The sequence below is a fragment of the Cyanistes caeruleus genome, chromosome 15 (assembly GCF_971803275.1).
Source record: "Cyanistes caeruleus chromosome 15, bCyaCae1.hap1.1, whole genome shotgun sequence".
In the NCBI taxonomy this organism is placed as follows: Eukaryota; Metazoa; Chordata; class Aves; order Passeriformes; family Paridae; genus Cyanistes; species Cyanistes caeruleus.
Genome location: NC_141715.1, coordinates 6,893,105 through 6,920,901, shown reverse-complemented (window position 1 = coordinate 6,920,901; position 27,797 = coordinate 6,893,105). Strand labels below are relative to the sequence as shown.

Here is a 27,797-nt window from a genome sequence, read left to right as displayed (position 1 = left end):
AACTCTACCAGCTAAGCAAATGTGGGTACTATCTATATTTTGTTCTAATGCACGTGACTGTACATGCACCACAAGAAATTTTAAAGATCATTTTCCCATTGAAAGCATAATATTTCAGCAGAATTCTTCCAATGTATTGAAGTTTTTTTACGTAAATAAATTTTTTAAATAACAACTTCCATCTCTTCCGTTTAATAGGTCAATCTCTTCCATTTTCTAATTTTATCAAATACGCTTTCCCGCTAACACTGGAAATGCTCAGGATTTGCTATTTTGCTAAGTTAGGGCACAGGCACACAGCATATGCTTGCCTTTATAACCCACAACTGTTTAGATGGAAAAGGTCACTTCCACATGTAAAAGTTTCACACCTCCGGCGGAAGCACGCAAGAATAACGATGTGAAATACCAATATCTACTCGTGTTATCTACAAAAGACAGCAAGTTTTTAATGGCTTTGATTTAAAAAACAGAAAAACTTGTGCCTTGACATAACTTAAAAACAAGATCATAGCCTAAACCAAGTTTTTTCATCACTAACAGTACAGTCTTTGTGAAAGCTCTCAAAGCTCTTTAAAAATAAGCTGTAGCTGTCGCCACCTTCTTATTAAAGTTTAATAATCTCAGCTTTTTAAACCACATAAAATTTTCATCAAGTTTCTCCTGACCTTTGTAAAAATCTAAAGAAAGAAAAAGGTCACAAGAGCCCTTTCCCAATGTAGCAACTGTTTTGAAACATGGACATTTGGAGGGAGCCTAGAGCCATGTAGGGGATAGAGAAGGCACAATTTTGTATTCTACAGACATTCATTAAGTTACAGTTATATTTAAACTTTCACTATCCCAAGAGACCACACTAAGTACCAGCTACAGTGTGGTCATTTAAGAATGACATCCTTAGGAAAATCTACAGGATGCCTCTGGGACCTGCATCATCAGACACTATTTATAGTAACTGAAAAGGAAATCCTGTGCCACAGCTGAGGCTTTATAAGTTTGAATTTGTTTTAGGTCTGACAGAACACCAAAGAACTAGCCCAGAGGCAGCTGCTGTGTATCAGCTGCAATTTGGGGGAAAGGGGGACAGTGACTCAAGGTCAGGAGGTTTCTAAGTTAGGCATGACAGAGAAACAGGGGAAAGAGGGCATTGTGGATTTCCTGAGGTTTACTGACCCTTCTCAATAAAAGCCAAGGCACACTATGGAGGGTCATTAAGTCCACACTAGTAAAACATTTACTTCTAAAGTTTATCTGTGTTTGAGTTGACAACTGAATTTAGTCTAGATCTCTAAGTATGGCCATACATTAAGAAATCAGTTCTTAAACAAATTAAGAGTGGAAAAGAATGTAAGAAAGGCACACTGGACAAAATTTTGGTTAAAATATATGACCAGGACAATTAGGCACTCCTTACCAAGGGTGATCTAAATAAAATTGAAAGTTAATACAGACCACTAAGCAGCTCTATACCTTAATTTTCTTACCCTAACATTCACGACTAATTATGGTTTGGGAATACTTTTGTACAACTTCTAAATTACCTTAACTATTAGAGAGCATAACCTTTAGAGGACAGAGAGAATTCGTAACATTTGCTCAGTGTTCCCCTCCACTACACAAGTTGATTCATGATTTAACTTTCCTCCTCGTTCCCAACATACATCCAACATATAATAGTATGTATTATTCAGCCAACACAGAATCCATCTTACTCTTGGACTTACACAAACCAAAACTCAAGTATTTTGCTTCAGTTCTATTCTCTTCTGTCATGTTATAGGATCTATACCAATGCTGCTCAAGATGAAAACACTTTGATGTATAAAAATCCTTGTCTGGCAACATGCTCTGCCTTGGAACAAAGAGGTTCTGAACACCAGTTTGATGGGCATGCCTTATTTGTTCTCTACTGATTACTATATACAGAAATATTATCTCCATAACTTAAGAGAAAAGAAGAGACCCCTTACCTGATTTCTGTCACGTGCACTTGTGTATCTGATCTTCTGGATGAAGTAAAATATTAACCACGCTGAAGAAATGATCATCAAAACAATGAATGATATTGACACAAAGACTAGAGAGCCCCGACTGAAGTTCTTCGGAGGAACACGGGACCCCACTGCTATGGCCATCAGGACAGAAATATTCTTTTCCAAGTAATTCAGGATCTCCTTAACCTTTGATTCTGTAATCATGACAGCAACAATGTCTCCAGTTCCTATAAAAAGGGGAAACAAGTTTAATTTCTATTTAAAATTAACATGGCATGCTGCTCATAAGATTTTCCAATGCAAAGCCATTTGATAACTCAAGAGGTTTTAATCTAATCCATCCACGGCACATGGAATTGGGCACTTTACTCATGCCTTGTCCTTCAAACCCAGATTTTCAAATTAGGGCATTAACATGCAAACTCTCAGCAGCTCCACACATAGTAACAGATCTCTACTGCTGGTTATACAGTATTTCCCACATTGTAATTACTGTGTGCAGTCTGAATTGGCTTTCAAAAGTACATTTGTTCCAGATCTGAAGCTGTGAATACCTAAACAGGCAACTCTCAGAAAAACATTTAGGAGATGAGTGAGAATATTGCTCAAGTGCCCTTAGCATAGGCAGTGCTGTGGATGTTGCTGGGGAGAGTTATGCAAGTTCCCCTGAGTGGTTATGTGGCTGCAAAGTAAAAGAGAATTGAAAAAACTTGGCAGAAGTTTGACTGCTGATTTTATCACCCATACAAAGACACGCTTGATAGGATCGCAAAGAGGCTGTCAGCTTCATCAGCTCCATTTTCAATGTGTAGCCCATCTGTTTTCATAGTGCCTTGCCTCTAGACTGTTTCCTGTCCCAAAGGGAAAATTATTGGTACAAGGATAATAGGAAAACCATAAGCCTTGCTGAAAAAGAACAAAATCACCTATAGAGCAGAGAGAGCAACTATGTTTTAAAGCAAAGGCCCCATTAAAAAAAGAATATCTTGAACACAGGGTAATTCTAAGTTCAAAGAAAGAAAAGGTTTAGAAAAACCAAAGGCAGAAAGGAAAAAACCCTTGTGAAGTTCCATTCTTATTAATCCAGACTTATTTGCTTCCTGTACTAAAAACCCTTTCAAGATCTATTTTCAAAATGCTTGCAAAATCTGTTCATCTGCTTGTTCCATCTGCTTGCTCCAATTCACATTCTCTCAGAGAGGAACTGAGGCAAATGACTTCTGCACCAAGATTCTGGATTTAGAGTGGATTTAAGCTACAGAGAACCTAGTGTGACAATAGAGAACATGAGGTCCTATTTTAACACAAGGCATTTGTTCAAAGTCTTTTAATCAAAACCTAATTTTTAAGAACCTACCATATCCACAAAATATTGTTCAAGAGCCAAAAGAGCAGCATCTTTGAAACCCTAGGCACAATAACTCAGGGTGACAGCTACATAACTTTCCAAAATGGAGACTTTAAATAGAGCTGTGCAACAGCCTTAAATGTTCTCTTGCTACTCTTTGAATTCACCATGCTAAGTAGTAACATTTACAGTCACTATCATCAGTTTTCCTATTAAGTTCACTAAATTGGTGATGTGGATTGTGCTGACAGAACTACTCAAAATAATCAAAACTGATTATCTCAGGAATTAAAATTTGCACAATAATTGAAAAAAACCAACAACATTCCACAGCCCTCAAATTGCTTTCCTCAAGAAAATCAAACTTTTCTTTATTTAAAATTGAAATGGCAAAGTCATTCAGGTCTTGTCCTGCTAACATGGGACTGAAAGGACAAGAAAGTTCAGTGTTTACTTCTGAATATTTTTGAAATAGTGCCACAGTAATTCAAAAGCTTTGAATAGCAGTGAAAACTCAATACAATTTATTTAATCTCTAGTATAGCACAGACTCACACAAGATCAACTTTAATCCAGCTCTCAAGAGACACTTCAGCACCAAGTTTGGTTTCATGCAAAAATAACCAAGATATTTAATAAATAGCAAATTTCAGAGTAAAAGTCCATCACTAGCTTTATTTTCATATAAATCTCCTCAGATTCCTATTTGTCCAGTTGGGAAGATAGTTCCTGTCCAGACTCACAGCACATTTTTACAGCACAAGAGACATCCTTCCTGCAAGATCCTGTATGTAGATGCAGAACATGCTCCTGCAACCCCAAATCCCTGCAGCTCAGATAGTGCAAGATCAATCAAGAGCAGATAATTTATACTGCTTGGTATTTTACCCAGACTTCACTTCTGCTCTGCATATCTAGCTCAGACAGAGAAGAAAGGCAGGGAAGGGTACAGGAAGACTGTATTCCCCAGAGCACATGTTCTGCTAAGCTTCCCCAGTAGGAATTTATTTGCACTGAGAAATTATGTTAGTATCAAAATATCAAGCTAAAGCACTCCATGTAATATTCTAACATGATTTATAGTTATCTGCAAAGCAAAGATGACAAAGATCTTCTGATACTAGTCCGGTTCTATCTGAATCCAAAGCTGAAGCCTCTACCTATTCCCTGCTGCCCAGGGAATGTGACAAAGCTGACAATCTGTCACGCGTTTTATATAAAGCCTAGCACAATGGGAACCTCTGGCATCACTGCAAAGTGATTTGCATTCCAAATGACTCAACTGGGAACAGCCAAAGTGCTACTGCTGCTTCTGACCCTGCCAGAGCCAAGGAGAACTGCAGAAAAGAAAAATAAATTGTGTCTGTTTAACATACTGAAGCTCAGTGGAAACTGGGACTTGGTTCATCCGTATTTTTGTCAGGGGCATCACCCTAAATAATTTTAGCAAGAACTCCCTGTTTGAGAACAATTGGGGGCAGGAGGAGACAGTGACTCATTTATTTTAAGCACCTTGAAACCTTGTATTTCTGAAACTTTAGCAGAAAAAATCCTCAGGTGAAGACAGAAAGACTGAAAGTGTTTGTGAAACTCAGAATATGGTCTTACTCCATAATCTTACGAAAAGCAATATTCTCCTCAGCCAAGAACACAGTGTCCAGAGAAAAGAATCTGGATTGCTTACTAAAGCCAAGGAGCTACACATGGAACCACAGATGACAAGCTAGGACAGACGGTAGGCATAAGATAAATATTGATGCCTGTAAACATAAATCATTTAATTGCTATCATCCAAGCCCAGGCAGCTCTTTCTAGCTTGCAATTTTACCATGCGCATGTTTAATTAGGATAGTTATACAACTCTGTGTATTAAAAGGGATGAAGTTGTGACTAATCATTAGATCTGTGAATTGTTACACTGTGAGAGCAGAAGACAGAAGAACTTAAAAGCTGAGAAGACAGTAAGAACTATGGGGAAAAGAGCAACATCCAGAAGTTTCCTGTAGAGCTTTTAAGGAAACTGCTTTGCTCTCTCTCTGACCTATTCACATCTCCCAGCAATTCTAAAAGAGCATGCTTAGAAAGTCAATAAAAAGTCACCTCAAAGAAATGTAACAAGTGTCATCACAGGCAAATATTTGTGGTGCTTTTGCTGTGTTGGGATTTTTTTTTTGTAGGTTTTTTTTTTTTTTGTCTTTTTTGTTGTTGTTGATTCTTGACTACCAAAAGTTTATCTGAAGCTCAAAATATGGATAACTATGCCCAGGCTGAAGACAGACATGGTTCAAAGAGCAGACTTCAGAAACCTTCAATCCTCCTAGCATCCAACAGAGGTTGCAGGGAATGGCAGCCTGGCAAAATGCAATTGGCAACCAGGCTGCAATGCTTCAACCACCTTCCTGCACCTGGGGAGGGCAAAACCTTAGATCCCACCTCGAGTGTGGAAACTGTCAAACCACCTGTAAGAGGCACTGAACTGCTGGGAATTGATGCAACAAGGTTTGCAGAGAACTGAGAAGTCAGATACTCATAACAAAGGTCATTGATTTACTAATGGCTGATATTTTAGGCTAAAGTCCTTGCAATAAGTCGCTGATAGTGGCTGCTGATGCTGCAGACACAGCATGAAGCACAAAGACTGCACTCATCTCATGCTTGTGAAAGAATACTGTCCTCTCTTTAAATTGCAGAGAAAATTTAACTGCAACTGAGTCCTTTCATCAGTTCTTTCTGAAAAACCTAAACATAGAACATTTACCTGAATAATTCTGCTGGTGAAAATTTCAGAGCACTTCCTTAGAAAACACAAATTCCCCATTTCCTGATAAAGGCAATGACTGATCCAGACAATCACTTGAAAGCTGAATTCAGACAGTGAAATGCCACACTGGCTTTCTGAGTGCAGCAATAGGATCATCATGATGATAATGTAATTGGAAATAAAACTGCCCATCCTCAAAAACCAGACTGCCCTATTCTTCTATTAAAATCCTGTAGCTGTGTGCTAAGCATTTCTGAATGCATTGTATCAGAAATAAAGACAGCAACACCTACTATTCAATACCCAGGAAAGGGATCAGTCCTCTTACTGTGAGCGACAGATTTCTTGGAATAACATCAACTAACAGTGAAACCACTCCAACAGAATTTGGGAGCCCAGAAAATGACAAAGAAAGCAGAAAAGCACTAATGAAAGCTATGGCTCTATACGAAATTTTGAGCGACCGACTGTGAGCTCTGTGAAAACACCAGAAGACATCTGAGCTGCATGAGAGCAGAGGTGGAAACAAGGATTACCTCTACAAGGGAAGGGATTCAGCCACAGAGGATATAATCCATGGAACCCATGAGGTAAAGGGTAAGGGAAAAGCATACTGACCTGTACGCAAAGCTGTGCTGCTCAAAAAAGTAGGCTTGGGGAGAACCGTTTTTAAATAAAAATTCCATGTCACAACAGTGGGGAAACCCACACATTTATCAGGTACCTTAACATTTTAGTCTGATGCAAAATAAAGAAATTCACTGTAACTCTTACATTCTAAGCAGGTTTATGGGAAAGCAGACATCAAGAGGACGAGCCTTGGCATATCTTCAGAGTCATTAAAACCGGTCTAGCTGCACATATTTTTATTTTGATCTAATCAGAAAGTAAACAAGAGCATATCCAAGCTGTCAACACATGAGCAATCTCAAGAGTAGAATATGTTGTTTGAGATGTCCCAAACTAAATACTTCTGAAAACAAAAGACCATAATATTTGACAGTTATTGCATTCTAAACTAGACAAGAATTTAATGCCAAGGATATACATTAATTATAAAATGAGACTGGTAGCATTTTAAAACATTTTCTATTGCCTTAATAATACTGAAAATGTTTAATTCTTGCTTGTATGTAAACAATTAGTTTAGGATGCCTATTTAATGCAGTGTCAGACACCAGAACAGATTTTACAAAATTACCATGCAAAAAATCATAAAGGGCAGCAGCATATGACACTATTATCCAAAAGTTAGGCTTTCACAGGATGCCTCAGTGGAACAACTTTCTATCCCAAAATAGTGAGCAGGTATTTTCAGACATCACAAGTCTCTTTGCAGCACAAATCTGTGCAAAACAACCTAAATAAAAAAGCTTCTGAAATTAAAACTTGAATTCTCTCTATTAAAGAGGAAAAAAAAGTAGGTATTTCAAGTTCCGTGAGGAAAAGGCTTCTATGAAATACTGTCAATGTGAGTCTGAAGAACACTCAAAACTCTTCTTTGTAGTAAAAAGAACTTCAACAGATTTCACTCTGTCAGATAAAGAGAGGGTCCTGCTCTGTGCCCTGTAAACACGGTTACACACACCTCAGTGTTCTGCACTGCTGTACTGCAGACATGATGGACCATCACAAAGTCCTGCTCCTTTAAGAAAAGCAGGCATTGATCGAGGCGTATGATTAGAAAACCAGAAACAGCAAGGGCAGCTTTTCAAAGATGGGTGTGACACAATTAAATTCAAAACAAATATTAAAGCTTAATCAGATTCTTGCTGTGCTAGCCTGTAGCACATCAAGTTTATAAGTGATAATAATAAATTTATAAGCCCATCCTCCTTCATTAAACAAGAAACAATGCCTCAGTATAATGTCCTTGCTGTATTTTTGATCAGCTTTATAATCTACTCTGACCAAGAGTTCCTAAAAGGAGAGCTAAATAGCAAAATAGTTGAGAAAATAGTTGGGCTGTATTTAGATGACAACTGCTGACACATGATTTCATAACCCAATTGCTCTATTCTGACACTCAGGGAAATGTTTCTTAAGGAGAAATTTGCATACAATCAAAACAGGTAGTCACAGCCACATCCTGATTCATTCACAAGTCCAAATCCTGCTGATACACGTGAGCTGAGGAGCTACACCCCTGGATTTCTCAAGCTTGTCAAGGTCAAACTGTGTCTCTCCAACACCCAACACACTCCATAAAACCAACACTCACAGCCTCTCAAAGATACAACACAACATCGGTATGCACAAAAGAGGCACTGGGCTTTGGCTTCTCTGCAGATCATTTCCTCTTCACCCATCTTACCCAAGTAGCTCCTCTCTATTTCCATTCCAAGTCATATGACACCAAGCACTGCTAGAAAAATTAAGATATTTTATTAAGCTGTAAGAGGCACCCACCTCTTTATTGTTAGAGTCCCTCAAGTTCCAGAATCTCTGGTCAATCTTTAAATAAGCTACTTCAGTGCTTCTGATGGGCAGCAGGAGGACAGACCCATGGCTGGGCCAAGAAGGGGAGTGACTTCATAAATCCATTAAATCCATAAATTTGAACTGCAGCAGAGTTCCCCTAGAATTATAGGGACATTAGATTTGGGGGCTTGGGGTTTTTTGTGCTCCCCTCCTTTGAATAAGTATCTTTTGGATAATTCCACTTATATCACATATTCCCTTCCTGCAGAAGGACTTCTATCTTCTGGGAATTACATTTATATATATACTTTTTTTGTGCATGTGACCTTCTGGGTTCTTCACACTAGGGAAAACCAAACCTAGACATGGGAAAAGCAAACAGATGTTGCAATGACTTTACAGACATTTTAGACTCTTTCCTCTTTTAGCAATGCTTCTTTGCATCTGCTTGCACTATAGTTGTATCGTTTTTTAAAGGAAACGGACATTCCGCCTAAATAATGTCGGAAGAATAAAAAAAGCCTGGCACAAAGAAATGTATCACTTGATCATCCCCTTTCCACAATCTGTGCACAGAATTTTTTTTTTTCTTTTATTCACATTTTCACATGGCATTTAACCATGTTTATGGCAAGTAAATTGATTTGCAGTTTTTTTCAAGGAATAAATACTTGTATTGTTAAGGTATTAATAAACTAACAAAGCAGAGCAAATTTTATATTCAAACCTTGAACAAATGCAAATTAATAAAAAGCTGAAGAATCACTTTAAGTTTTGACTAGGGAAATGGTGTGATCCTAACACATTACACACCACTGAAAAAAACTGTGTCACAAGTTCACGCATTTCTGAAATATCTAGATGTCCACCTATCTAGAGAAGATATTTCTGCTAATTTGAAAACAACTTTTCTTTACTTTCTATACATCTGAACAACATCCAAAACCTGTTACAGTGTTACATTCTTGATTCATCAATAATATTAATGCAGTGTAGACCTCACTGACCTATTCATCAATGTAAGACACACTTAGATTTTGATAATTGTCTTTTGCATTCCATAGTGTGACCAGGTACTAGCAGGTGGCTTACATTTTGCCATTTCTGGATAGCAGTTTGTATTCCCACTAATGGATTGTGTAGCTAACAAACCCAGGGATTCCTAAGAAGGGCAATTTGTCACACTCACGTATTTTTTTCTATAGACTTCTGTACAGATCTATCAACTGGGACATTGACAGTCATTCCAAACAGATTCAGCAAAGTGCCAGAGAGAAATAGCAAGACAGCCTTACCCAAGGACACTACAAAACACTTTGAGAGATTTATAAATAGCATATTCATAGATTAATATCATAAATTTGGTTCTACTGAGTCCACAGATATGGGGAATTACTCTGCTGCTGGAGCTCAGACTGTGGATAAGAAAAAGAATGTAATTACTTACAGTCACTAACAGTCCCGTGGGCCTTTTCATAGTCACAGAACTAATTACCCTTTCAGCTGGCTGAGTTAAAATGAGCCTGACTGCTGTTATTTCAGTTGTGGATGAGGCATGTATGACACAAAAACACTGGTAAGGAATTCTGCAAGGCACCAAGGCTATAATGGCCATGTAAAGGGGTTTCCCTGGATTGCCTTGAAGATACAAGTGCTTCCTTATGGTCCAGAATCAGCATGTCAAACACTCCTCTCCAGGTCTCTGTGTCAGACAACTCCATGTTGTGACAGATTCTCCTGATTGATACACCTCCAAGAAATGTAGTGGGAAACATGATCAACAATAAAGCTGTTGAGACTCATCCATATTTTCAATTAACAAACATAAGCAAAAAATGATCCAATATATGTAAACTATGCTTAGACCACTAATTACTCTGCCTTTTATAAAGCTTCAGCTTTAATGACTCAGCTCTTTCCTTTTCACTAACAGTCTAAGATAAATTAATAATAATACATTTTTAATAACAATATTGTAATATACAATAAAATTAGTTTTGACCTGTGGATTAAAAGTAGGCCTCAGTAATCCAGGACAAGTTTTGCAGTGGATTTGGTGTAGAGCTAAAATATTTGTCAGCACACATTTGTGCAAGATAATCTGCAGTGCACCCCATCAGATCTTTCATGTCTCAGTTCAGCTGAGAGTTACATAAAGAGACATTTGTGAAAAAAAGGCAAGCAGCAGAGTTAAGAGATGAGCTGCTCAGGGATCAGTGCCACAACAGAGGACAGTGGCACTTCGACCGCCGGCTCTCTGTAGTCTATTGTCCCCACTCCGAATGAGGGCAAGAACGTGGAACAGCCATTAGATGGCAACAACTTCAAATTGCTTCCTGTCCCTCCTGCCTCTGACCCACTGACCTAAAACAGTCCACAGAACATACAGGCAGTTTTAGCACAGCTCAAAGCAAATGCAGCCCTTGCTTCCCACACACATGTACTTTTACAGTCAACAGAGGATCATGAAAAATGAAAAAGGAACCTGTTTCTGGGAGCCCACGTTGGACAGCTCTTGCACACTGCCATGGCAAGGGGAACATCACCTGTGCACATCATGGAACAGAAACACCCTCCTCCAGAAAATTAGTGAGTTGTTTCTTTAGAAGAGCAATGAACACTGATCTTAACGACATTCTGCATCTTGGTTCAAAAGACCTTAAAAGATTTACCTATATCAGGTAAATCTTCTAAAAACAGTGTTACATTAGAAGTTGTTTATATATGTCTGGAAATTTCTTAGGTGCTGAGAAATCACTTGCTGGAATCCAGCAACATCATTTTGACACTGTCTTCTAGATGTGTTTCCCATTTTCTGTCTTTATTTTTTTCCATAAATTCTAACTATGAAATTTGAACTTTAGAGGCTTGTTTGACATATATTATTTTCTATAAATCCAAATAAAAGTCTAGATTTTAAGAGAAATTCTGTATCATAAAATCATAGAATCGTTTGGAAGGGACCTTAAAAATAATCCAGTTCCAACCTCCCAAAATTTAACTATTTTGTACTTAACAGGATTGTCTCCACCACACACAAACAAAAAAAGGAGTAAAAACGTTATTTAACCTGAATTTTCTTCCTTTTCCCATAACTGCCTATAAAGGAGACAGCTACTACATATTTTGTCCACCACACAGGCTCTTTTCTACATTAGACAGTATCAGCTTTGCTTTAACTGAAGGAGCAAACAAAACCACTCATAAAACACTGCCTTCCTGCCAGTGATGTCACAGTCTGACATAACCTATGCTGGGAAAAGTGTCCTTTGCTTAGGTTGATAGGAGACATCTACGGGATTGTGCAAAGTAGGTATACAGTGACATATTCAAGGATATGCACAAAGAAAAAAAATAATGTTGCAAATAACATCAACCGAAGTATGTGTATTTAAAAAAAAACAACAAAAAACCTGACAATTCCTGAAGGTCATTACCTACTTTAAAACTCAAAGGTGAAAACAAAGGGGCAGAGACTTGGTGGACTGTGACACAAGAGAAAGCAAATTCTGCTATTAGCAGCAGAAACTGTTCATTTGACACAGTGATGATGAACTGATTCCAGAGTGATAGTTGTTATCCAGCCACCAGAAGGAACTGCCATTCTGCTAAGTAATATTTTGAGTATGAACAAATTTCCATAAGAATAAAATTTTCAAATGTGTATTCAAGCATAAAATAGCTTGGATAAAATATTAATCCTACAGGTGAAAAGTGCTTCCTAAGCTCCTTTCACAGGGAATCGCCTCTCTGCAGGTGGGCAACATATATAAATCTGTGTAATGTGTTATTTATTTTTACCACAGACACTGCCTAAGCAGGTGATTGGAATTCATGCAAATATCCAGGCAGGAAAGCTTGAAGTTCATAGCGTGCATTATAAGCAGTTGCTGCTTTCCCCTTTGCTTCACTAGAAAGACAAAATATTTCTAAGACTTGATATGCAGCAGTACAAAAATTATGTTACAGTAATATAAAAAAACACAAGATCTATTTTCTCCTTTGTCTATGGAAAGAAAATAGTCATTAACTTGGTCACCATAACAGCTGTGAAATTGTTTTGTGAAGACTGCATTTTTAAAGAAAAGAGGAATACTGCATAGCAATAGACATCATATGGAGCCAACACCAACTTGGTGGCTCACCTCCATCCTCACTTGCCAACTATCAACTCCAACACATTAACCAGTACAGAACAGCTCTCAAATACACAGGGTCAGTTCATCCCAACCTTTAGGAACAGAAAGTATTAAAGAAAAGTGATGCAGTGTACCGGAATATCTACACATAATCAATTAGGTTGGAAGAGACCTCTGAGATGACATGGTTTTTCACCACCTAAAAAGCACACAAGCAGTGCTATGGTTGAAAGGCAGAAAAAGGAAGACCAGGGAATGTCTTGAGTATGTGCAAGTCCACTTTATATGGTGTTAGAAAGTCATCCTGTAAGCACAGGTTCAGGAATTTGTCTCCCACCTGGAATAACTCTCAAGAAGGAGAATGCTGGATTCCAAACCCTCCCTGTAGACCAAGGACTGGTCTACATCTCAATTACACACAATTACAGTTCCTCCATCAACCCACCAGGAAATTATTTGCAGGAAGTTCTGCGAAGTGACTGCTGAGGAAATCCTTCACATGTCCATAACACAATCAAAACCAAGGCTGTGGAGCAACATTTTTCTTCATTACAGGTGCTACTTCAGTTCTAAAAAATTACTTTTAGCCTGTCACATAGTTTGAACACTTCAACATTAATTTTGAGATAGAGTCTTCAGCCCAAATCAAGGCAGATTCAAGAGTATAATGAGCACATCCACCTAAATTCCAGTATTTCAAACACACAAAGCTAAAATATGCATCATCTCCCGTAATCACCTTTTTTTTAACACTTACTATAAGTAAGAGTAAGTATTTGGAACTCATCATGCTGAAGACAGTATTGTCTTTTCCCCAAATATCAACCACCCAAACAGGTGCCTGGCAACCTTACAAGACACTCTTAAACACAGCAGCTCTCAAATTTTACATCTTAGATGGTATTTCAACCAACCAGAACTACTGGGACTATTGATAAAGTTTCTAAGGCAACACACTGGTCTTCTGAGCTAAAACAGGGAGTGAACAAAGACAGACCTCACCTTACTGCTGTAAAGCAACTGCCAAATCTAAGAGCATTATGAGAAAGAAGGTATTAAAGTTATAATCAAACCCATTATATGATTTAACATGTAATAGAGCCAAGAATGCTAAAGCAGTATTAGTAGTAGCAGTAGCTTTTTTTTCCTGACACACTGAAGTATTCCAGACCACAGGAAAACTACAAATCATTGCTAAATAGAGCATATTTATATAAATATTTCTACAGGCAGTTCAAAGAGTCCAGAGCTGAAGGTTTAAGAGGGCTCTATAACTGGAGAGAGAGAAATGGGGGAAATAAAAAAAAATAAAAAAGGGAAGGTGGCAAAAAAATGTTTCATTAGAATACATGACTTTTTGCCTGCAGCTTACTTACAAAACTGTCTAAGGAAGGTACCTGAGATAAAAATCAATTGTCAACAGGCAATTACTACATGAAACCCCCCTGCAAAATTCCTGTGGTATAGAAAGTTGGGAAGGTCAAGCCTCTCTAACATTTTCCTTGTTAAAAAAAGAAAGAAAGAACCATAGTATTTCTTTAGTAAAGAAATTAAATTCTAATTGTGTAACAATATGCAGAGCAATAATTAAGAAATTCTAGTTTCCAAGCAATCCCCTATGTTGAGAGACTGAAAAATGTTTGAAAAAAAAATTAAAATCAGCTAGCAGTACTACCACCAAATGCAGAGATATGCCTTTTCTGATTAAGCTAAATAGTTCCAAAAATGAGAAAACCTTCTGGCAAATGAAATAGGTAGTTATCAGAATTGCAAAAATAATATTTAGCCAAGGAAAATGTTTACATAGGAGGCTTTCAGCAACAAAAGTAAGTCACCAGGAACAGTAAAATTTTACATATAGGCAGTTGTAAAGAAAGAGAACTCTCTAGAAAAACAGACCTCCAGCATTATTCTAGACAATTTACAGAGGCAACAGCCCTCCAAATCACTGTTTTGTTGGTTCCTGTATGGCAATCAAACGTTCATTGTAGAAAGAGAACCCTCTGTAAACTTCCATTAAAAAAGCAAGCTCAGCTCCCAAAATACAACTGTTAACATTTGAAGGTCCCCACCAGAACAGTGAGCTGAAGACATGCTGCTACAGAATTCATCAGGTTCAGATGCTTTGTAAAATTCCAGATCTTCCATTATATATGTATGTTAGCTTCTCTTCTGCAGAAAGGTTTGAAAGATTGCTCCTCAAATCTTACAGGCACTTCCTCACTCCAACACACCCACACCTCCACTGCAGAGGTGTTTCTCATTGGATAAATGTATGCTGAAGGAAAATAACTCTTCAGAATTACTGGCTTATTTTACTATACTGCATATATGTAAATATCATTAGGGAATAGGCTACTTCCAATACCAATCTGTCCAATGCCAAGGGCTCTTTAGCAATAGTTTAAACAGCAAAAGCATTATAGTGAAGGAGATCACATTTTCTTTACCTTGATGAGTCATCGTGACAGGTTCTTCACTGGATATATTGTTGTAAATGACCACAGCTGTGGCATTATGTGAAGCTGCTCGTAGTATTTTTTCTTTAAATGTACAGTTTCCTCTCTGTAATAAAGCAATCCACTGCTTGGTGTTAGGTGGGACTTGGAAACGTGTTCGAGGGTCACAGCCCAGACGATCTGCAACTGAAATGGGAAACAAATTTACACAGACGGCAATTTCTTCTAATAGGCAAAACAAAGAAAAACAAAAAAAAAGAAAAATCCTAAATCCAAGTAGCTGAAGTACTTAAATGTTACACACTAAGAAGCCACTACTCTTGTAAAGAAAGTCTAAAGATAACTGTATTCTTATGAAAAAAAAGATTTTAAAAAAAGAAGTCTTACGCACTGAAAGCTGTGACTATATCCCTGAGAATTAGGCTCACTAAAACAAGCTATTTTTAACTCCAGTGCAGCTAGAACAATGAATTCACATTCAAATCAATACCTGCCTAGAGGCTGAAAAACAGTAGAATATGGTTCATCTGCTATAGGCATTTACAAAACAGCTGTTTATCTGTCATTCTGGGGAGTACAAGTCTTTTCTTCTTCCTAATGCAGCCATAAATATCACTGCAGTGGGAAGTACAACTAAACAAAGCAGGTTGTGAAAACAAGATTTCAGAGTTATCTGCCATGTGCAGGCTACTGTAAAAAAGGACAATATTAAAAGCTGATCTTGTAAAACCCCAGAAGCCAACATTGGCTTTTTACATATGCACATTTTGTCTACAAGGAAATGTATTCAAATTCATATAGAAACAAAAAGGTTTGCAAATGCAATGCACTCATCAGCTAAACAGGTATAGATGGTATAAAGGAAGAGTAACAGAAATAGCAAATGCCAGATGTCTGAATTCAACAGTGTGCAAAGCTCTTTTGTCCCTTCTGATGGTGTAACATCTCCTGGAACAACCCAAAGCCACAGAGCTGTGTACAAATGGCACAAAACCCAAGGCAGAAGTAACTTCACAGCAGCTGAAACCGATGAAAGACAGATCTGTTTGCACAACTGGAAACACAGCTTAGTCTGATACACTGGTCATATCATTAAAGTATTTTATAAATTTAGAGCCAACAATAGTTTATAATGCAAATATATTTATCCTTTCCAATGCCAAGAGTATAATAATCTTTGGCTACTAAAAATAGTTGGGATAAACAGTGATTTTTTCAAGACATAAACAAACAATTTATTTGCATAATAGCTCTGAAAACATTACAGTTCTGCAATGTAAGAGCAAATCAAATGAAGTCTTCCATAATTTTTTTCCTTTTCAAGAAGTGAGTTCAGCACAACTATGAGATTTCAGCAAAAAAATCTACCACCAAAAAAAATATCCAGTTTAACATATTAGCTGGAAACAAAAGGTCCTTTTAAGCGCTCTCAGCTTAACATAGCTGAGGTTAAAACCTGTAACAAAGGAGATTCAAAAAGCTAAATATGTTTTCTGAAACAAGAAAGAAAATCTTCTGGTTGCCTAAAGAAAGCTGGTGTAGATGAATCTATACTGTGGCAGACATACAGGAAGTCATTGTGTCTCAATTTGGACAAGAAGTGCCTCTCCCTGTTCCTCTGGAAGGAGGGTGGGGAGCCAGATACCAGCACATCCTTTTCACGATTGTTTTTTAAGCCTATATTAGACATCTCAGACATGGAAAGCTATTTGCTGTATTTTTGTTTCATACAGGCATGAGGGAAAATCTGAAATATAGATGCCTGAAGCCAAATTTTATAGAGAGTTTTCTTCCATTATCGTGACATTACTCAAATCCCTGTGGAAATTGCTAGCTAGCACTGATCCACACGTGTTTTGCAGCACTGGTGATGGCCATCACAAACATCAATAATCACAGAAGAGCACCTTTATGCCCACTGCACTTTTGCAGCTTGTCTTTGTAATGTTAAATTTGAGAACAGTACATATTTTTTAAAGGAATTACAGTCCTTTTTGAAAATGTGAATGAATCACAACACAGCACACGTGCCACCAATCTTTTTGCCCTCTGTTAAGATAAAAGCTGTTTAATGCTTGATTCCCCCTTGTTCTGAACATTTCCACTTAAAAACATGGAAGGGAGAAAGCACCACCAGACTGTGACAGAAAGTTTCTCAAGCCTTGAAAGCTAAAAATCCCATCCTTCTTCCATGAAATCATACTCAAAAATCTCAGGTATGATACATCTGCTGGAAAACACCATTTTCTAAATGGCTACAATTCCACAGAATCCCCTCAAACAACCAAAAATAACTCTGAAAGTAAACACTATGGCCAACATTAATTTACCTAAAATAGATGGGATTATTAAAAACAGTAATCCTACAGATAATGTACTATTTCCTTCAGTACAATCATGATCAAAACTAAGATATGAAGTGAAAACAAAAATGGCCACAAGAACAAAGTAATGGGTTACTACAGTGAAAAAACATAAAAGGAACAAAAAGCACCTTGAACAAGGAGGCAGCATTCTTAAAATTCATGTAAGCACCTTGAAATTTTGTATGCTTGAAAATTTTTAGCTTAAAAAGCAACACAGAAAAAAGTAAGAGATAACAGAAACTGCATCTGTGGGAAAAGTAGCACAAAATTTTCTACCACCATAGAGATCAAAGTCTCACTCAGCTGTGGACAGAGCTATGAAATGTTACTGGATAAAGCAACAGAATTAGGAAACAAGATATTAAGAGATTAAAGCTTTCCAGATATAGACTAACAAACACCACTCAAATGCTTGCAGCATGTTATTCTTGACAAGGTGTATTCAGTATATCCTGATAAAAATTTAACAGCTGACAACATTAGCTCAGTACTATTTAAGCAATACAAAAACACTGAGGAAAATCTGGCTGGTTTAGATAAATCTGAACTGTCTGCAAATCACTTAAGATTTAATAAAAAGTCACAACCAACTTTTCTTTGCATTAGCATTCTGTTACACCACATAAATGTTAAGTAATCATCTCACTTTTAACTAAATAAAATTCAAAAATGATAGTGAGACGTGGGGTGTTCTGCTTGTCTTTTCAATAGACTTAAGATACTCTGAAAAACGTGGAAGCCTTTAAATTACAGTCACCCTTCTAGAATAGTGAGATGGTTACAACAGAACATCTCCTTTACAGCTCAGGATGTCAGTGGGCACTGAAGGGGACACACATGAACAGGGTCAGCCAGAATCATTGACACTCTCCACTACCCTGCCATCTATGATCTGCTATCCAAAGTACAACCAGTATCAACAACACATGGGTTAGAAGCATTACCTGGATCATCACACAATTGTTTGGGTAGGAAAAGATCATTGACCTCTAAGATCATTGAGTCCAACTATTAACCTGGCACCGTTGTGTTCATCTTGTGCTCCCAAGTACCACATCTACAAGTCTTTTAAATCTCTCCAGGTATGGTGACTCCAACACTGCTCTGGGCAGTCTGGTTCAGTGGTTGACAATCCTTTTAGTGATGAAATTTTTCCTAATATCAAATCTAACCCCCTCCAGGCACAGCTTGAGGCAGTTTCCTCTCATTGTGCCACTTGCTACCTGTGAGAAGAGGCTGAACACCACCTGGCTTCACCCTCCTGGGAGTTTTAGACAGCAAGAAGGTCGTCCTTGAGCCTCCTTTTCTCCAGCTCCCTCCTTCAGCCTCTCCTCATCAGACCTGTGCTTCAGTCCTTTCCCCAGCTCCTTTGTCCTTCTCTGGACATGTCTCAATGTCCTTCTTGTAGTGAGAGGCCCAAAACCGATGTTACTTGCTAGAATGAAAAGCAACTTCACATTAAATTATTCTAAAACAAATCATTTGCACAGAAGAAGATACGATCAGAAGCCTCTCATGGAAGTTCAGAAGATAGAAGCATACAGAAAGCCATTTAAGTAAGTTTCCCTATAAATGTACTACTCCTCTGCATTATTTGAAATATAAGCTATTTACCCTGCCTTTGTGTTTATCTATGCATCATTTGTCAGCAAAAACCCCAATTTTCTGCTCTAAGTGGCAGCCCACTGGGTTAAAGAACTATATACAATGTTGTAAAGATCTCCCTTCCTATTCTAAGTCCCAACACCACAGCAAAGCCTCTTTACAGAAGAATCAGCTGTGATTTAAGTACCTACCATTAGGCTCATGTTTGTTTTCTGCTTTAGGAGAGCTTCAGTTTTCTTTTGCAGAATACACAGTGCTGTCCAATTTGTGTAACTGTTTTTCCTTGAGCGTTTTTTATAATTCAAGACCCCTTTCTGCTGAAGGACTAAAGTTTGTGACAGCATTTTAGGGATTCATGGGAAAAAAGTAGTTAATAATGCAACAGATCCAACCAAGGTTTCTCAGCTACTGAAGAAGGAGTGGAAAGCTCACATCAGCACAGCCACAGTAGTTTCCCCCTCTCCTTTTCCAATTGCTTGACCATGCTTTAGCCTTCTCCCTGTAAGGAGAGCCATTTTGTGGACCAAAAACAAAATGAAAAGGGCAGCTCCCAGTGACTTTCTCACAAGTGCACACCTGTGTGAATGCAGACTGTCCCCTAGATTGAACTGGGGCTAGGTTTGCTCTTTCTCATCCTGTGTCTTCCTGCTGCTCTTGCATTGTTTTGATTTCAACATTCCCCTCAGCTAAGGCTGCTGCAGACTTTGCCCCCTTTTCACAGAAATATCCCACTATCTGGGCATTAACCATCTTATTCTAGGCAGGTTTGTTTTTTTTTTTCTCTAAAGGTCAGGTATCTTGCTATTGATTTCATCTTAGCTAATACTGTAGTGTGTAAAGCCAGCACCAGTTGCCAGAGCTAGTCTGTCTCAGCTCCACATACAGAAATCATTTTAAAGTCTGACCTTCAGTCACTGTAATACAATAGCTGGAGACACACCACTAGCATTTTGAGGGACAACAGATCAGGAGGCTTGTTGGGAAAGAAACCACAGAAGAACATGGGAAGGTGCAGTGCCACACATACTGCACCCCAAAGCATTCCCTCCCTACAGTTCTGCTGCCCAGGTAGGTGCTATGTAGAACACCTGACTGGTAAAATAAGACTGCTTTGTGCAACACATTAATTATACTCCTGTGATAAAATTTCCAGAAAAGGAATTCAGCTACGAAATTCACAGAGGCAACTCAGTAGTGCTGATTGATTATTTTAAGGAATGGTACTAGTTAGTTTCTACCCCATTAGGGCTAAATACACACAACAGACATATTTTCTTTCAATGCATTACTACTTGTGTTATTATCAATACAGCCCTTATTCAAGCCAGTCATAATTTCTACTTTTTAAGGTGGTGCCAATGAATCATTGAGTTATCTACAGCAACGTTGTATTTTCAATAGCTCTTTCAGGTAATTGCTTTGACTAAAGCTGCCTTTATAGCACAAAAAGAAACTACTTGAACAAGAGGTAATCTGGTTCCAGGGAGGAAGTTAAACAAAAGAAAATCACTGAAGCTTAGAAGAGTCCTGTAATAGTTTAGATTTAATCTTGTTAGCTCAGTAAGTATTCTACAATTATGGCTATAAACTCCAATATATAACCTCCACCTTTGCTATCAATCAGTGACTACTCATTAAGCTGGATACAAAGATCAATGATGAAGGACAGAAGCATGGCACAAGATTTTTCTTCCCTTATTCTACTGATGTATTTGCTTGTTGCATTTTCTTAAACCTTACTGGTTTGGATTCTGGGCCAGAATTTCTGTCTGAATGCTGCCTAAAGCCCTGCAGTTAGCAGGAAACTGGCATTTCAAACCTTCTGCAGCTAAAACTTGTTCACACAACATGCTTATGAAGTGCCAGATGCTACAGAATGCTGTAGTTACAGTACTATGCACAAGATACACCTCCTTCCTAACACTGAGCCAATATTGTTTCTTCCACACTTTCACCTTTTTCTAGCATATGTTTTTCCTCACATTCTCAGTCTCCTTGCCCAGCCCCAACTCTTACACCCCTTTGGGAACGCTCCTAAGAGCTCCTTCTCCAAAGCTGCGTTTGTACAACCACCACCTCCCTACAAGGCCTTTAGACTCCATCCCTTCTCACCCCCTCATTCCTGACCTACTGGCTCAATGAATTTCAACATTTCAAGTTTCACTCTGCTGCTACTTCTCTTTGTATCAGCCCCATCACCAGTCCTGGTCATCCTGCCTGGTTCCCAGCTTTCCAAGCCAGCCAAGGTGCACAAAACCTTACCTCCCAGCAAATCCACCAGAAGGACTTTAAAGAGCACACAAGACTGAATTTCCAGTCCTCACATCAGAATCCAGGCACAGAACAAAAGCATTAACTCAGATTCAACAGCCACAAAGAGTCCTGTTCCCCCTGGAGAATGATATTGAGGGAACTACACCACAAAGCAGTTTCTACCAAGAAGCATTAAGGTGAATATTCAGTGGCTTCTATCTTGGCTTGCCATGGCAAGGGGAATAAGCCTGACACCTTAAAGTCAGCACCACAGGTGTGTCCAGCACTCAATACCAAAGAAGAGTAAAAGCACAGGTCATTGGAGGGGCACACGACTGAACACTTGCACGGGGTTTGTACAGACATCCAGGAGCACCCAGGCAGCTGCTGTGAGAGGACTGGGCTGAAATAACCTGGAAGTGTTCAAGGCCAGGTTGGACGAGGCTTTGACCAACCTGGTCTAGAAGGGTGTCCCTTCCCAAAGCAGGGAACTTGGAACTAGACAATCTTTAAGGTCCTTTCCAACCCAAACCACTCTGTGATTCTGTGAAAATATCTGGTTGCACACAGTCACAAATAACAGAGTTATTATGTATAACTCTAATATGTATTCTGGAACCTCACTGAATGAATACTATAAACCTGAACAAAACTATCAGAAAAACTGCATCAGGCTGTGAAGATGCATTTCACTTCTATCCTTCCATGCACAACAAGAGGACCTTTTTTTTTTTTTTTAAAATCTGCAAGCATACATGTCCAGAAGTGGTTTAAAACACTCTTCTAATAAGAAATTAAGTCATGACAAGAGAGAGACAAACAAGTTAGAGGAGGTAAGAGAAGGAACTCAAAGAACAGAAGAGAGATTAATAAAAAAACTATGCTGCTAGCATGCATTTAATGTGCTTGGAAAAATATGCCCACACAGGTGCTGAATGTACACCCAGCAGCCAACTGTGACCAAGAGCTCTCTGGAGCTGCACTTTCACAAGTCACATTTGCAGGCGGTCATGCCAATTACTGCCACCCCACTCCTGGGGGAACATTGCCTTTGAAAGCCCCTATCAATTTCATACAAGCTCTATAAAAAGAACACAGGAAGAGTTTTAATACATGTATTAACATGACAGGGTTGAATTCCATTGAAGAAATCTTGCTAAAGAAATGGGAGAAATGATTGACTGTCATGCTGCACTGAGATTTAAAGGATGGGTGACCACATGGGACTGGCATCTTCAAAAAGCAGTACATAAAATACTGGGCATATTCAAGAATGAAAGTCAAAAAACATCACAGAACACTGAAAATTACAAATGGTGTGTGGTCAGCAGCAAATCATTGGCTCTAAATCTTGAATTAGTAAACACAATTATTTCCCTACAGGCAATGAATAAGGGATGTAATAAGATGTCCCATTCCTGTAAGCGTTCAAGGCCAGGCTGAATGGGGCTTTGAGCTGCCTGGTCTAGTGGAAAGCATCCCTGCCCATGGCAGGGGGGTTGCAACTTTATGATCTTCAGGGTCCCTTCCAACCTAAACCATTCTGTGATTCTTCGATTCTTCACAGAGCATGCAAAAATGTGAAATTAAGGACACTTCAGCTCTAAAACAGTTCATGCCATCAAGGTGCTAACAGATCACCCACATTTGTGAAAATTTCAAAGATAGTCCATAAATGGGTGAATGCTTGACATCAAAGCAGTTTCAAACTCAAGGTATCTTCAAATAAAGTTGTTAACAATTGTAGAGTCCTTTTCTTCTGAGGATTCATGAAAACTGGGGTACAGCATTTACTGTTCTAAGAGCAGTGGCTGGCAGCTACTCATGTTTAGAGCTATTAGAAAAAATTTTACAAACAAGTTCTACAGCAATATTAAAAGGCTGATTAAAAAAACATTAGAGCAATTACTTTCAGCAAGTCTGCATCATCTTTTACCAATCTGAATACAAAAAAGTAGATGTTCAAGAACAGCCTAACTAAAAGCATAAAATATTCCAGTCTTTCTTACTACATGAAACATTTTTAAATCACATGCATATCAGCAAAATTCAAATAAAATGTAAGTACACAACAACCTACACAGAGCAATTCAGAGTATCTAAAAATAAGGAAGACAACTGCTGTTGTACTTGCCTTGCCTGTGATGAAACAGAAGGGCAAAACTGAATTTCCCCCAAAATTGCTAACAAAGTTTTAACAACTGCACTATGTCAAAACATGTCAGGTCTGACATTTTCACACTTCCTGCTGTGCTTTCTCAATAAAGTTATTCATCATAGTACTTAGCAGTAGGTATAAAAATGCTGTTTATGGACTGTTCATAATTTTATTTAGCTCTTCTCGTTATCAACTGCCTGTGAAAATGCTGTCAAAGCCTCCCTCAGTGTTTAAATTGCACCATAGTGAAGGCATATCAAAAGAAAGCAGGAAAAGTTACAGAGGCAGATTAAAAGAAATTAGTATCAAAAGTTTTTCTTGACAAATAAGGCAGCTCAAAAAAATAAAGTGTTTTGATAACTTGCATGTATTAAAAGGCAGTGTTTTAAAACCTGCTAAAAAACCATTTGCAGCAACAGTGTTTACATGCCTAAAACTTCCAGGACAGACTCCTGATTTCAAGGGGATGCAAGTGAGGAATATCAGGAAGCAGAAGAATGACTGCAACATATTTAACGGTAGCTGATAAACAGGATTTGAAGTACAAATAAAATTAATTTTACAGCAGATGTCCTCAACAATTTCTGCTTCCTCACTCTTCCACCCCAAAATCTACACCATTAATACATCCTAGTTATATTTTACAGGGCTAATGAAACTGAGCTCCAGTGAGACTGACAAGCACCTGCGGATGCACAGCCTGATCCATCCTGACCAGAAGCTTACAGAGGCTGCCTAACAGAATACATTTGTTCTGAAGAAGCACCAAAGTATTTTCCTGATCTTAAGATTTGGCAAATTCTCTAAAGCTTCTAACAATACAGTAGTTTTGTGCTGTCAATTCTTCTAAAACACTCTTAGTATTCACCACTTAAGACTCTAGTTTTAACTGACTACAATATTTCACTTAATATATTATTCATATGTTTACTGTCCAGGAGGCAGGTTGGGACCACTGTATTATATCAAGCAGTCCATTTCTTAAAGATGGCAGTTTAGATAATGTCAAGAATGGTTTTCAAAATAAGATACTATTAAAATTACATCACTATTACTTAAGATACTGGTTTCACTTCAGGCAAAAATCATGACAATATTCTCATCTGTTCAAATTAGTGTTCTCTATAAACCTCAACATTTACCAAGAGAAGAATTGATGGACAACAGCTTCACTTAATTAAAAGAAAACTTATTTGGACACTCTATTCAGAGTGTACTGCAAACAAGCGCATTTTGGGCTGGCTATAAGAGCAACAACTTGCTAGCTTCACTCCTTCCAGGCCTTGATGGGCAGCTTAAACAGCGCTTTTAGGAACTGTACACTGAAAAACTGACTTCATGCAGTTGCCAAAGCTATCCAGATGTACAGCGAGATGGCTATGCAGCTGTTCTGAGATTCAAGGCAATGCTGGAACCAAATACTGTCAGCTATCGCTACCCTCTCTGTAATTAGTTAAATAACACCTTCACCGCTCAATACACCCAATCTACTGGGATCCATGCTGGAAAGCACATTATACTTTGATGAGCCGTTATTCAAGCCAACACTCTCAGATCATGAATTTATTTTATTTTCCTCTAGGAAAGCTCTTCCTCCTCGTTTGTCAGAGCACTCGAGGAAAGCCTACCCAGCCAGCCCAGGCAAGGAGCAACCACCCGGCAGCAAGCGAGGGAAGCGTTACCTCCGTTGATGGGGACGGGAGTCACCAGCAGCCCCTTGACCTCCACCTTCGGGGAGTCCTGCCCGTAGCGGCCGCGGTCGATCCGCAGCAGCGTGGGGCCGCCGCGCTCGGGGCTCAGCACCGTCACGTTGATGAGCGCGGTGTAGTACGCCTGGCTGGCGTTGTCGGCGCCGGCCGGCCGGACCCGGCCGTGCCACAGCAGCAGCGGCAGCAGCAGCAGCACGGAGGAGCCGCCGTTCCAGTGCTGGCGAGCCCACCGCCAGCTCATCTTCGACTCCAGGCGAGCCGACGGCCGTCACCGGTTGCCCCCGCCGCTCTCCCGCGGCAGCGTCGAGCCCCGCACGCCCGGGTGTGTCCTATCCCATCTGACAGCCCGGGAGCTGAGAGAGACCAAAAGCAGGCGGAGCGGGGAGGAGAGCTCGGGCTCATGCCATGGGAGGAGCCAGGGGAGTCATGGCAGGTCCCAGCCGCGTCCGATCCGCCGCCGCGGCTCCCAGGGGAGGCTGCTCGGGGAAAGCCGGTCCCTCGGGGCTCCGACGGTCCCTCAGAGCGTCGCGCTCATAACCGCCCGCCCGCCCCCGCGGGGGAGCTCCGGCCGGGCGAGGGGAGGAGGCGAGGGCGGCGCCACGGCCCCCTCCCCGCGCAGCCCCTCGCCAGCCCAGAGGAGGCTGCTGGCAGAAGCCGCCGCTGCCGCCTCAGTCGCGCTCACAAAAAGCCGCGGGGTTCGCCTCGGACTCGGCCGCCGCGCCGCCTCAGTTCGCCTCGGGGCTCGTCGCTGCCTTAGTAAGGCAGGCGGCGCAGCTCAGTGCACAGCCCGGCGTCTGCAGCCGGCAGCCGTCCCTTCATGCCCGGTTCGCCCCGAGGGCGGCAGGGCCCTCGCACCGTCCCGGGGCTCCGCCACCGGCTCCGCGCCCGCGCCTCGACTGCAGCTCCGCGCTCTGCGCAGGCGCCGCACGCCCCGCCCCGCGCCACGAGGGCGAGAGGCGGAGCTTGGGCTCGGACCACGCCCACCAGGAGGCGGAGTCAAAGTAAAGGGTGGGGCTCTTGCCTATGATGTCATTGTGGGCGTGGCCAGGCGGCAGTGGGAGCTGGGCGGAGGGGGGTGCTGGAATGACACCGGGCTGGAGGGGCCCGCGGTTCCGGAAGGAATTCGATCACAGAACCAGTACGGGTGGAAAAGACTGCTGAGCTCATCGAGTCCAACCTGTGACCAAACAGCACCATATCGACTAGACCATGGCACTGAGTGCCACATACAGTCTTAAACATCTGAAGGGACCGTGACTCCATCACCTCCGTTCCAATATCTAATCACTTTTCTGTGAAGAAAGTCTTCTTAATGTCCAACCAAAACCTTCTGTGCTGCAACTTAAGCTGTTGGGACACATACAGGCTCCCATGGCTCCTCAGCATCTTTTCAGAAAAATATTTCCAGTTCAGGAGTGCTGATCACCAAAAAGATAAAGAGTTTTAAAGCATGTCAGAAATAGGGGATGAAAGAGCTGTGTGTGTGAAAACCAGGTGGGATGTGTTCAGTCTGTCCAGGCAGAACTGAATGGGCTTTTGGGGTAGGAACAGCACAGCCTCTGTGTCAGGATTCAGTCATTCCTACCCTATCTGGTATTACTCGCGTCTCTTGCTTCAGACTTAATAAAATGGGAAATTGTACAAACACTCAAATATTGATAATAAATATTAATCCCAGGAAATACTGTAAAACAGGGTTTGATGAATGATCAACTAACACAGTTTTAAGGATTTCAGCCTCCTGGGAGATGTAACAAAATAGTATAATGGCCTCCTTTGATTTTGAAAGGCAAACTTACTCAAAATTAGTTACAGCAAAGAGAACAATTACTGCAGGACTGTGAGTCAGGATATTTTCAAAGTTTCTGAAAAAATGGCTGTGGAGCTGTTATTTTAAGATATGGTCTCCTTGGTGACTTCCCCAGCTGCACAGGAAGGCCCTCAGATAAGCCTGGTGTTTAACCTATGTGTCTTATTAATCTGTTTCCTTCTGGGAGCTTTTGTATTCTATTAATTTGTGATGCACCTGGTCAAACACGTAAGATAACACTGCCGAAGCACAGCCTGTTTATTTCATTGAGATGCAAGTAGTTTTATCCTGTCCTTGGAGAGACCTGTTCCATTTCCAAGGAAAGCAGCATGCTTGCAAACCTGCATCTCACAGCAGAAGGGACCTACGGATTCTGCTAAAGGCATATGTCGTTCTGTAAAATCCTCTGAGAAGCTGTTTCTGCAAAGCTGTGTAGAAATGTCAGTGCAGTCCAGGAAATGATTCTGAAGCAGCAACTTAATATTCTTCTTGCATTTTTTTTTAAATTTAATTTTTCCCTTCTTGGTACATGCTGGGTGAAGAGCCACCTGCTATTGATTGCCTCCTCATTTCACCCAAACTTTCACCCCAGCCAGAGGGCGAGAGCTGTGGCTGACACACTGCAGTGTGCAGAACATGTTTTGGAGCTGTTCTTGCTTTGATTTCTCAGCACTAAGAGCTCTGCATCATTCTGATGCAAACTCATGTGCTTTATTGCTGGAATGTCCTCAGAAGGGGCCAAGAAGTCCTGGGAGCCTGAAGGATTTTTCACTA

General features: G+C 40.0%; 1 protein-coding gene across 3 annotated transcripts in view; it reads right to left on the bottom strand.

The window, feature by feature from the left end:
• Nucleotides 1-27,264, bottom strand: part of RNF130 (ring finger protein 130) — a 56,602-nt gene extending 29,338 nt beyond the window's left edge. For all 3 annotated transcript variants that reach the window (XM_086851443.1, XM_023935970.2, XM_086851444.1), the window contains exons 1-3: nt 25,187-27,264; nt 15,114-15,308; nt 1,971-2,221 (exon numbers count right to left, since the gene is read on the bottom strand). In XM_086851443.1, the coding sequence (XP_086707569.1) occupies nt 1,971-2,221; nt 15,114-15,308; nt 25,187-25,454 (714 nt within the window). In that variant the 5' untranslated portion in view covers nt 25,455-27,264. The remainder of the gene's footprint in view (nt 1-1,970; nt 2,222-15,113; nt 15,309-25,186) is intronic.
• Nucleotides 27,265-27,797: the final 533 nt, after the last annotated feature.